Source organism: Schistocerca americana, chromosome 10, assembly GCF_021461395.2.
Source record: "Schistocerca americana isolate TAMUIC-IGC-003095 chromosome 10, iqSchAmer2.1, whole genome shotgun sequence".
NCBI lineage: Eukaryota > Metazoa > Arthropoda > Insecta > Orthoptera > Acrididae > Schistocerca > Schistocerca americana.
The window spans coordinates 165,156,731-165,169,373 of record NC_060128.1 but is presented as its reverse complement, the minus strand read 5'-3'; the positions used below and the strand labels follow the sequence as shown (position 1 = coordinate 165,169,373).

At 43.8% G+C, this 12,643-nt stretch overlaps 1 protein-coding gene across 1 annotated transcript in view; it reads left to right on the top strand.

Annotated features, from left to right (window-relative positions):
* LOC124552329 (ectopic P granules protein 5 homolog) overlaps positions 1-12,643 on the top strand; it is a 358,669-nt gene that overhangs the window by 180,678 nt on the left and 165,348 nt on the right. The window contains exons 21-23 of the mRNA XM_047126600.1: positions 629-783; positions 6,039-6,226; positions 12,201-12,350. Coding sequence (XP_046982556.1) covers positions 629-783; positions 6,039-6,226; positions 12,201-12,350 — 493 coding nt within the window. The remainder of the gene's footprint in view (positions 1-628; positions 784-6,038; positions 6,227-12,200; positions 12,351-12,643) is intronic.

Here is a 12,643-nt window from a genome sequence, read left to right as displayed (position 1 = left end):
AGTTGCTGAAACTTTGAAGTTTCTGGTTCATTTGATCAATAATGTTGTCGGTTCGAATACTGAGCCTGCCACTCTGCTGTTCATCAAGAACATACGTGCGACCATTCTGAAATTCTGGATGTCATTTTCAGACTTGTTTGTCTCTCATCATTTTGAGTCCATACACTTGACATAACTCACGACAGATTTCAGCAGCTGAAGACCTTTTTGCCAGCGAAAATCTAATCACACCATGCAGTTCACATTTGGTGGGCTCTCCGATTTTCTTGGATATTGCGATTTGCTATCACCGGCAGGCAGACGACAACGGATCTTTTTGCTAGCGAAAATCTAATCACACCATGCAATTCACATTTGCTGGGCTCTACAATTTTCTTGGATATATTGCGATCTGCTCTCACCGGCAGGCACGTGACAACTGAATCGAAGCAGTGCTGCAGTAGTTTACTAAAAAGAGCTGGCAGACAGCACAAACTTCATTCAGGCCTACCATCAGTTAAATATTGGTCACCGGACCTTAGTTTTAGAGTATGCCTTATAATTCTGGATGATCATCTTGAGGTATGAAAATTGTGCTGTTACATGTTTGTTTCTCCACAAATGAATGACCAGTAAAATTTGTTGAAAGCAGAGCTGTTGACAGGGGGCATCTGTTGCAGCCTGATGCGGACATTCGCGCTGTGGCTGGAGGAGCCTCGCCTCCACGAGCCGAGCCTGTTCCTGCCTGCGCTGCCCCCACAGTACGACTCACAGAAGCTCGCTCTGGTACTACAAGGTGACAGGGTAAGCGGCGTTTCTCATTTCTGTTACTTTCACTCACTGGTGTGGTAACATTCCCACCACAGTTGCCACATTACGTTGTTCCTCTTTTCATATTCCACTTTATTGAGTCCTTTATGAAACAATCAATCAAGTCTCTAATTTGCTATGTTACAATTACTTAGTTGGCATTTATCAAGAATTACTCACCCAGTGCAAAGTTTCGATCAAATGGAAAAAAGTGCACGCTACTCCTGTGCCTACAAAATTGCAGAGCAGTATATTTAACACCAGTTTTCTTCAGAGTTCTTGAGCTTATTCTAAGCTTGAAAATAATAAATTTACTTGACAGTGAAAAGCTCCTGTTAATAAATCAAGACAAGTTTAGAAAGCATCCCTCGTTCAAAACTCAGCTTGCCGTTTTGTCACTCAATATCCTGCAGACTGTGGATGAAGGACAACAAGTTGATTCCGTATTCCCAGATTCCAGGAAAGCATTTGCTACAGTGCTACAATGCAGACTGTTAGCGATGGTCTGATAACACAGAATAGATTCTCAGATATGTGGACCGAGTGAGGTGGCACAGTGGTTAGCACACTGGACTCAGGAGGATGACAGTTCAAACCTGCATCTGGCCATCCTGATTTAAGTTTTCCGTGATTTCCCTAAATCACTTCAGGGAAATGCCGAGGTGGTTCCTTTGAATGGGCACGGCCATCTTCCTTCTCCATCCTTCCCTAATCTGATGGGACCGATGACCTCGCTGTTTGGTCCTCTCCCCACAAATCAATCAACCAACCAATCAGATATGTGAGTTGCTTGAATACTTTTTAATTAATAGAAACTAGTATGATGTCTTTGTTGGCAAGTGTTCACCAGAAACAAAGCTATCACAGGAAGTGCCTGAGGAAACTATGATAGGATGATTCTTGTTCTCTGTATATATAAATGATCTGACAAACATGGTGAGCAACAGTCATTGACTGTATGGTGGTGATGGTGTGTAGTAGACGGAAACATGTTGTCATTGAGTGACTGTGGGTGGATATAGGGTGCCTTGACCAGAGTTCATATTTGGTGCAATGAAGGCAGCTTGTGCTAAGTGTGGAGAAATGTAAGTTAATGCAGACGAGTAGGAGAAACAATCATCTAATGTTCAAGTACACTATTAGTGGTTCTCTGCTTGATACAGTCATATTGATTAAATATCTGTATGTAACGTTGCAAACAACATGAAATGGAACAGGCACAACGAGGTAATTGGTCAACTTCAATTTATTGGAAGAATTCTATGTAAAAGAGACTGCATACAAAACACTTCTGTGGTCCATTCTTGGGTATGGCTTGAGTATTTGGGACCCCCACCAGGTCAAATTGCAGGAACACATTGAAGCAGTTCAGAGGCATGCTGCTAGATTTGTTACCAGTAGGTCTGACCAGCATGCAAGTATTATGGGAGTCTCCAAGAGCTTGAGTGGAAATTTATGGAGGAAAGAAAACATTCTTTTGTGAAACACTGTTGAAAAGATATAGAGCATTCCCATTTATGACTAACTGCAGGAACATTGTACTGCCACCGACATACACCTTGTGTAATGACCACAAAAACAAGGTAAGATAAGTCACAGCTTGTACAAAATCATATAGATAGTTGTTTGCAAGTAGAACAGGAAAGCAATTGGCTAGAGCAGTGGTACAAGTTACTCCCCACCATGCACCATATGAGCTTGCGGAGTATGTATGCAGCTGTAGCTGAAGGTGTAGAAATACTTTTCATTAGGATTGGGCAGCAATGCGGAGAGTGAAGGCTGTCATTAATAATAATCTGTTATGGGTGACAAACCTTTCTTTTATTTTTTCACAATTGTTGCTTGAACACCAATAATGGAAATATATAATCTCTGAATATCGCCCGTCTGCTACAATTTCCAACAAACTTTTGCTCTCTGTAACCTCAGCTTGGCCAGATTTTCTGCTGTAAGTAATTAATATAAAACTGAACATGCCATATGAGTCAATGATTAGGTCCAATACGCCGCAACTCATGTGCTGATGCACCTGCATTTCAGCTCCCTACAAACCAGCTACTTGCAACTGCAGTGTTGAATCGGACTCCAGTTTGTGGTGATCAGATTGATGACCAATTCCTGGAATCATGGTGTATGGAGCTACTTTATATGACAACAGGATTGATTTGATAATTTTTGAAGGGATGCTGAATGATCGCCGCTATGTGATGAAGATTGGTAACTCTTGTTATCAAATTATTCATAACCAGTGTACCAAATGGCATATTCCAGCCGGATATTGCAAGACCCCACATTGCCATTCTCACCACAAATGCCTTAGGAAGTGTCCAGATCCTTGACTTGGTGGAATAGAAGACGTGTGTGGTGCTGGGGTGGGAGGAGGGAAGTGGATAGGAGGGTGAAGGACAGGGATTAGTGAAGTTTGAGGCTAGGGGGTTACGTGACTGTAGGACATGTTTGTAGGCAGTGTTTCCTCCTGTGCAGTTCAGAAAAGCTGGCGTTGCTAGAAAGGATCCATATCGTGCAGGGTATAAAGCAGTCATTGAGTCATTGAAGTGAAGCAACTCATGTTGAGCAGCGTTCTCTGTCTCTGACAGACAGCTTGTTAGTTGTCATGTCCACGTACAAAGTAGCACAGTACCTGCAAATTAGTTTGTAGATCACACAACTTCTTTCACTGGTAGCCCTGCCTTTGATGGGATTGGAGATGCCTGTGACAGGACTGGTGTATGTGGTGGTGAGAGGATGTATGGAACAGGTCCTTGCATCTAGGTCTGTTGCGGGGATATGAACAGTAAGGTAAGCTGTTGGGAGCAGCTGTATAGTAGGGATGGACGAGGATACGGCATAGGTTCGGTTGGAGGTGGAGTACCATTATGGGAAGGGTTGGTAGGGAACTGGGCAGGATATTTGTCATTTCACGGCATGACGAGAGGTAGTCGAAGCTGTGTCAGGGAATGTGATGCAGTTGCTCCAGTCATGGGTGGTATGGGGTGATGAGAGGAGTCATCCTTTGGTATTGCATTATGAGATCAGTGTTCCTTTGCGGTCAGACAGCGGATGTGTGGTTGTTGGTAGGTGACTGGATAGACAAGGCGGGGAAGATTTGTTTCTGGGCGAGGTTAGAAGGATAATTTTTGTCTGTGAAGGCCATATTTGGACAGGGACTGCTTGTCACTATATCTGTGATGACCGTGGGTGGCTACACTTACATAAGGGACTTCTTGGTATGGAATGGGAGGCATCTGTTGAAATGGAGGTAAGCTTGATGTTGATGGAGTTACTGATGTAGCCATCCTTGGGGTTGAGGTCAGTGTCAAGGAAGGTGGGATGTTATGTTGAGGTGGACTAACTGAAGCAAATGGGGAGAAAGTGTTGAGGCTCTGGAGGAATGTGGAGGGGGTGTCCTCACCCTCGTTCCAGATCATGAAGATGTAAGTTTGCTATTCTCGGTGGTTAGGAAGGATTTCTCCACATGGCCCACAAATAGATTGGCATAGGATGGTGCCATATGGGTGTCTCAACCTCCCCTTGTCCCTGTCGTCCACCTACCTATCTCCTTTCCTGCTCCCACTCCAACACTAAACATATTCCACCCACTCGTCTATTACTCTTTTCCCCTTCTCTTTCTATACCTCTCCTTCCCCTGCCCCCCTTCCCCTCCCCTTTGCAATCACAGTCTGCAGTTGGTCCTGCAGTCAGAGACAGTAGCTGTGTGTGTGTGTGTGTGTGTGTGTGTGTGTGTGTGTGTGTGTTTGCATTGTGTGCGTGCATGCATGTGTGTGTGTTCGCTGCGCATGTGACTTGAGCTTGTGTGGATGTTTCTGTTTTCTATTTTCTGTTTTGAAATGAGGACTCTTTTGTCCAAAAGATTAAATGTTTAGTTATCTTTTCATTGTGCCTTTGGCTCAGTACATCCTCTGTGTGGTGAGTAGCAGTCTGTCCTTTTCGTATTGTTGTCTTCTCATAATGCAGGTTCAGATGATAGCTGCATGTAGAGGAAAGGGTCAATTAATTGCACTTGTAGAAGTGAACTCTGAAATGATAAGTTAGAAATCAATACTTACTTCAGCATTATCTGAGAGTATTATTATCAATCAACTTATTCTTCTTTGAATTGGCATTGTTACATGAGTTAAGGCAGTATTAGGGATACTTGTTGGCAAGATGCTCTTCTTGATGCCAACTCCCAGCCCCCCCCCCCCCCCCCCTCCCCACCTCCAACCACCCCTGAATGGAACGAAATCTGTGTACTCCATCGGTCAGCATCCAGAGTAAATCCATGTTCAAGTGTGAGAACGTTTTCTAAATGTTTTCGTAGCATTTATCTGAGGTGGAATGTGGGTGCCAGTCTGCTGATTACCTAATTGGAAAAGGGAAACTGCCTAAAAGTCACATCCGGCCTTATGGGCTCACCAATGTGTATTGTTTATCCGCAGGGCAGACTCAATCTGGGATGGGCGCACATAACCATATGTTGGAAATGGCATCTTAATGTGTTCGTCTATCTGGGCAAGTAGAATATTTTCGGTGAACGTATTTAATATTTTCATTTATGTGATGTTCCATTAATTTCAAATTCAGGGATGTAAGATATTTGGTGTTCTTGAAATAAAATACAGGTTTTTCACATATATTTTTCACTTACTAAGATTGATGTTATTGTCTCTAATATACACAGTTAAATTCCTCTCTGTTGAATACTATGTAAATATTCTCAGTGTGAAAAATATTCTCAGCATGAATCAGACCACTTCCACCTCCAACCAACTGGTAAAGTATTGTAAGCAATTTTGTTACATCAATTACAGGTTGAATTACAGAGCTTTTAATTTCAATTACTATTTAATTATTATAACAAAGCACAGTGAATTGTTGACAATGTGCATCACATCTCCTCATGGCCTCTGGTCTTCGCCAAAAAAAAAAAAAAAAAAAAAAAATGTGAATATTTGCAAATAAATCTTACTTCACTCAGACAGGAAAGACATCAGTGGTATGACGTACTCCATTCTTGGTCTACTGCCCGTTGTAGTCTGAGATTGGGTAGTGCTATATTAGGCCATACAAGTAACTAAAGAATGGAAGATGGTTGAAGGAATGTTACATATGATGCCAAGTGTGAACACACAGTGCTATTTTGTTGCAGTGTTCATATAACAGATATTTACCACTGGCCTAACACAGCCACTGTAAGTACCGTTTGGGACAGTCTGTGTGGATAGTATAGCAGTACCTTTTGTTAACAGCGTCCCTGGCTGGAGTACCTGGACTACGAGGCAGTGCGCACCGCCCAGCAAAATGCAGTGAGAGAGTGGCAGGCACTGCGCTTCCGCTGTACAGACAAGGAGTCGGACGGATCCTCCAAACCCCGGCTGGCGCGTGCCAGCTCTGAGCCGGAAGACGCCAAGGACCCGGCACACCGGATTGTCAGCAGGCAAGTGGAGGAGTGCAAAATGTAAACTTTCACCCAGAAATGTAACGTATATTAAAACACTCCAGGCTTTTACGCCATGGCCATATGAATTTCTTGGTAACACCCAATAATACAACCTCATCTGCAGAGGACACCTTCAAGGAAAGCTGTAGCTTCTATGAAGGCTCACTTTGCACCCTGGATGACACCTGAATTAAGTAAGATTTCATTTCTGCACATTCTCACACAGGGGCGTGATATCAAATGTTTTCAAAAGTTGGGCACAATTGGCTTTTCTTGGTCACTACTGTCTGATATTGCTGTTGCTCCACGATGTTACACATCTTCTTCAGCACCAGAGTACCCTCTTCATCACTGAAATCACCACCCTTGGCAAAAGTGTGATGTTAGCGGATAGAGTAACGAAAGTCTATGAACTGGAGCTACTCGATGCTGAACTAGAATGTGTCACCAATGAATTACTGTAGTATTGGTATTTGTCTTCACAGTTGATGAAGACGGCTTCAAGTCTGCTGATTAGTTTGAGTGCCGGGGAAGGTATTGCAGTTGTTATAATCAAATACCCATTGATGTAAGTGAAAGAATTTCTGCTGGCTTGAGATGTCTGTATACCCTCAGAGCTTTGTTCCACTTTAACCCCATGTAACATGCTATGAAAATGTGGTTGGCAATGCTGTTACAGTCTCCATTGTCCTTTATGGTTCAGAAAGCCGGGTGCTAACTGAAAGGGAGATGCAAAAGCTGTTCCTTCAAGATTCTGGCAGCACTTGATGCTGTTGGGATAATGTTATAAAGGAAGCTGTTGAGATTAAATTAGCAAGTGGTCTTATAAGTAGAGTTTTTGCTTAAATTCTGCTTGGAATCCCGCTCTTTCTCTGGTCAAACAACTGATAACTGAGGAACAATGTTAGTACTACTTCTTCACCTCTTGTTAATTCACAATTGATAACATCTGATGTTGATCTTCTCTGGTTATGTGGCGACGCTAGTCACAAGAAATTAGGGCTCATATGGAAATACATTGACAGACAGTTATTCCCTCATTCCTTTCTTGAGTGGAATAGGAAAGGGAGGGAATGATACGTATTGGTACAAGGTACTCTCCATGATGCACCTTACGTTACTTTCAGAGTTTGTATCATGGAGTTTTTGTTTTTCGTAAAGAATCTTTATTTATTTATGAATGTCAACTTCGCCCCCTTCAAAGTGTTCTCACACCTCTGGAACTCGCTTTTCATTATGGTGTTCAGCTCCTTCAGCAATTCTGTTTTTACCTCATCAGTGGTTGCAAAACGACACACTTTCATGGCCCTTGTCAGTCTTGGGAATAGAAAGAAATCACAGGGGGCCATGTTGGGCGAATACTGTGCCTTAGGCAACATAAAGGTTTTGTTTCTCTCCAAGGAATCATGAACAAGCATTCTGGTGTGAAGTAGTGTTATTGTGATGCAGTTTTGGTGAGTGATTTTTTCAGGGTTCTGGTGGTTTTCTGTGGATTGCTCCATGCAAACAGTGTATAACTTCCAGATAGTATTCCTTATTGACCATAAGACAGGAACTCATGATGCACTATCCCATTGTAATAAAAGAAAATTGTGAGAAGAACCTTCACATGTCATCGAACGTGTTGAATTTTTTTTCCAAGTGGATGATTTCTTTATGCATTAAGATCTGTCCTAGCAGCTGATATATACTTTTCGGTAACTTCTGCCATATATATCTTTTCTCCTCATATTGATTCAGTACCTCCTCTTTAATTATTAGCTCTATTCATGGATTTCAATCACCAACTTGCTCCTTCAAATGTAAAAATATTTTTTTGGCACCCACCTTCTTAGGGAGAAATGATCATAGTAATAAAACTAGAGAAATCAGAGCCCCCCCCAATAATGAGGGCATAGCGTGATCGGAGTTTGTTCGAAGGGCGACAAATGTAAATGTTGAATTTTACAGGGGTGTACTGCAACATTTGCGAAATGATGTACAAAGAGAGAGACCAGAAAAATGGGCCAAAGGCTTCATTCTTCATCATGACAATGCGCCGTGTCACACCTCGCTTTTGATTCACAGGTTTTTGGATGGAAAAAGTGTTCCTACCTGTCCAGATCTGCCTTACTTACCAGATTTAGCACCATGTGACTTCTGTCTCTTCCCAACACTTAAAACTGTGCTTAAATGAAAATGTTTTGACTCCGTTCCTGACACTAAGAGGACCACGACAGAGCAGCTGAATGCCCTTCCAAAAGAAGCCTTACAGAAATGCTCCCAGTCTTCGATTCAATATTGGGATAAGTGCATTGCCAACCAAGGACAGTACATTGAAGGAGGTCAAATCAATTTTCATGTAAGCTTATTGCTTCACTTGTAATAAAATTATTCACCATATTTTTTTGTTGCAGCTAATAGAAGTACACACTTACTCTTCTGCATTCTGCTGTATAACCACATTCCAAAATATTCTGTTCTCTTCATGTTTCAACTACAAACATTATTTATGAAAATATGTTACACTGATGAGCGAAAACATTATGACAATTGTCTGTTGTGAAACTGAATGTCGCCAGGTGGTGTCATGTACACGTAATGCCGTAAAGAAAGTATGTAAGTGAAGTAGAGACAAATGAGGAAGCATTCTAGGGTCAGTACAGGTAGCAAGAGGGGAAATCCTCTGACATTAGCATATTTGAGAAAGAGCAGATTGTTAGGGCTGAGAGCCTGGGAATGAGCATCTCAGCAGTGGTGCAACCAGCTGGCTGTTTGGATGCTAGTACTGTAAGTACCTATGGAAAGTGGTGAAGCAGGTAAGCTGTGATCGGTGGCAGACTTGGTGACAGACTACAATGCTGGTGCAGGCCCAAGTATTTTGGAGCACATCATTCAGTGCACACTGTTGAACATGGCGTGTCACAATTGTAGTCTGTTCAGTGAGACTGCCGAGTGGGGAACTCGGTGGTGAGTCGACGAGAGTAAGACAGTGAGGAGGTTTTTACCCAGGAGAAACTGACAAGAATTTTGAGGTGGCATACGAGAGCACTAGGAACAAGAAGAAGATGACAGAGCAGCAGATACTTGAACAGATGGCGAGCTGCAACAGTGCTGTGCTGCAGGTCGTGGTACACAGCAACCGAGAAATCACTGTGTACAGTGCAGGAGAGATGGGAATGAACTGCTGGGAAAAGATGATAAGGCATTGTCCAATGAGGGGTCGTGACTGGAAGACTGAAATGCCTCTGGCCATGTCATCCACGTCAACAGAAAGGGATGGCAGAGGGCTGTGATGAGGGAGGAGATGGTCCAGAAATTGAAGCACAAGTATGAGGTACGCACCCTGATGATCTCTTTCTGGAATAAAAATGACTGGAAGGTGGTCAAACAGATGTTAGCCATTTATGTTTTCACTGAGGAATTGTGGACTGTACGTGAGTGGGGGAGGAGGGGAGGGGGACGGTAAAAGTTGTTATCAGAGGGTTTCCATGTATGGTGGACATCGCAGTTGTCACCACTGAAGCGGGAAGACATCGCAGTAGTCATCACTGAAGCGGGAAGAGTGGGTTGCTAAGGTGACATCTCACTGTGGCATGTTTGATCAGATGAGCATGACATTGTTGTTATTCATGGTGTCGTGCTGGCACAAGAAGAATACCAACATATTTCTAGTGAAAGAATTTCTAGACGTGACTGTGTCAGCTCAACTGATGCCACCAGATTTTGACAACTCTCCCCAGTGTTTCAACTGCCAGTAGTGTGGGCACGTGGTCGAGTGCTGGAACAGGAATCCCATTTGTGTGAAATGTACAGGATGGCATGCCTCATGTGACTGCAAGCGGGAGAAGACGGCACAACCACAGTGCTCCAAATATAGTGGCAAGCATGTGACCAGCTGGAAGAGGTGCAGATTCTTCATGGAGATACACCAGGGCCAGCTGGAAACACACACAAAGAAGCTGACCCTGAGAGGGCAGCAGAAATATTAAGAAGAAGCGAGCAGCACGGCAGAATCTGACCGTTGGAATCGTGGCATGCAGTGGAAGCAGATGCCGACCGGTAGAATTTGTGGCAGTGCACCACTGCTCAGTGAGAGTGCGTGTAGTGCACTGTCGGCCACAGACTGCCATTCGTGCTGCTATGACTCCAAGGAGGAGGACCAGAGTTGCAGCATGCCAAGGCAGCACGGAAGCACGCCATGACAGCGCTTGAAGCACATTGTGACAGCACTGAAGCACATTGAGACGGTGTGGAAGAATATTGTAACAGCATGAAGCATGTCATTGCAGCACAAAAGCACACCATAGAACCACGACGTGGCAGTGTGGAATAAAATCGTGACAGCGCAGGAGCATGTCGCGACAGCGCAGAAGCACATTGTGACCATTGCAGCACAACTGCAGGGCAGAATGTCGAAGCATATTGCACCAGTGCGGAAGCATCTTGTGACAGCGGAGAAGCACATTGTGACAGTGTGGAAGCACATTGCAGAAGCATGTCGCAACAGTGTGGAAGTACATGATGACACTGCAGAAGAAAATTGTGGAAGCAAGTTCCGACAGTGCAGAAGCGCATCAGACAGTGCGGAAGTGTACCGGACAGGGTGAAAATGCATCACGACAAAGTGGCACAATGCCATGTCAGTGTGGCAATGATTTCACCCAGTTGAGAAGAAACCAGGGCACCTGGCAAAAGGCAATACTACCACGCCCAGTTCAGTCACTGGAGTGAATTACACAGGATATCATGCACACACTAGCTGACAAATTTGATGAGCTTGTGTATGCAGCAGTTGGCTGCCACAAATAGGCCCAGTCTTTCTCTCTTGGAGGAATGCTTAGCCACAGCCAGAACCAACACTGAGACAGGTCAAATAAAGAACGTGCAATTAGGATGTGCAGGAACAGCACCAAGTGCTCAGCTTGCATATCCAAGAGGTAGCAAGGGTTTTCCATCGAGGTCAGAGCAGGTTCTCTGGAGATTTCCAGCAGATGCACCTACATGTTCCCATGCTGAGCTGTGTTGACATCATTACCAATTATGATTGCAGTGGGCATGGGAACATGGAAATTGGACTATGGATCAATGGAAACACAGTGAATGGTTTGATGACCCTCATTTCTTGTTACACCAGGTCAGTGGTTGTTATTTTACCCTCCATCAGGCACGTGAACTGCTCCTCGAAATTTGCACTACGCCACAGATGCAGGCCAATGAGAGCAGTATTATACTATGGAGTACATTCACCTTGGCTTCCATTGGACCTGTGGTGGTAATCAAAGACGCCATGACAGCTACGGACTATGTAAACACTATTGTGGACCATTTGTATCTCTTCATGCTCAATGTTTTCCCTGATGGCAATGACTTCATCTACCAGAGACATAATCATGCTATTATGGTCTGAGAAGTGTGATCGTGAACTGACATTGAAATCTTGCTCACAAAATTTTCCTGATCAGCACATGTGGGGCACTGTGTCCCAAAACAACCAGCTCTAATTTATGGGAATTGCATGACCTCCAAGTGGACACATGGTGCCACAAACCTACTGAGGACTTTCTGAACCCATGCCACACAGATTCAGTACTGTATTGCTATCCAAAAGTGGACAGACATATTGCTAAGCAAGTGGTCATTGTACTTAGGCTCGTAGTGTACTTAACATACAGGGAAATACCAAAAAGACAGCACATTACCGTGCCTAATATGTTGTAGAAAAACCAGTGTTGTTCAAAATAGCTTCCAGTCATCTTGGAATGTATCAATACAGGTCCCGTAAGGTTTTGAAGGGAATGTTATACCAGTTTTCGTGCAAAATAATGGCAAGTTAATGCAACGATGATGGAGGTGGAATAGCAGTTGTGCCCCTTCTCTCAGAGGGTGTTTGCATATTCTTTTCCAACCCGTGTATATACTTGACTCTTGAAAATCTTGTATAATTGATAAACAGGAAACCGAGTTCTACTGTCACGTTTTACTGCCACAGGCTGCAGCTGTACGACACACCGGTGCCTCCACCGCCACTGCGGCCCTCCAAGCCGGTCATCCCGTCCATCCAGGCAGATATGCTGCAGAACAGAGCAGCCATGCTGTCTGCCCTGAAGTCATCCTTCCGTGCCATCACCGAGTTTGCACAGTGAGTATGAAACATTTATTAAGACCCACCTGTTTGTCCCCCCCTAAAGGTGTCTCCCTCCCATGCCGGTGTATGAGTGACCTACTTCTCCTTATTAACCTTTCCAAGTCTCCTCCACAAGGAAGGGACTAGTAGTTCCAAACCCAGAGTTAGTGCATCTGCTATGTATGAAAGAATAAAAGGGTCAGTTTTTTGAAATCCCATGATTTTCCCCCATTGTGAACCAAAGTTTGAAATTTGGCTCAAAAGTGCCTACAACCTTCCTCTATAACAATACAAAAGTGTGGCACCCT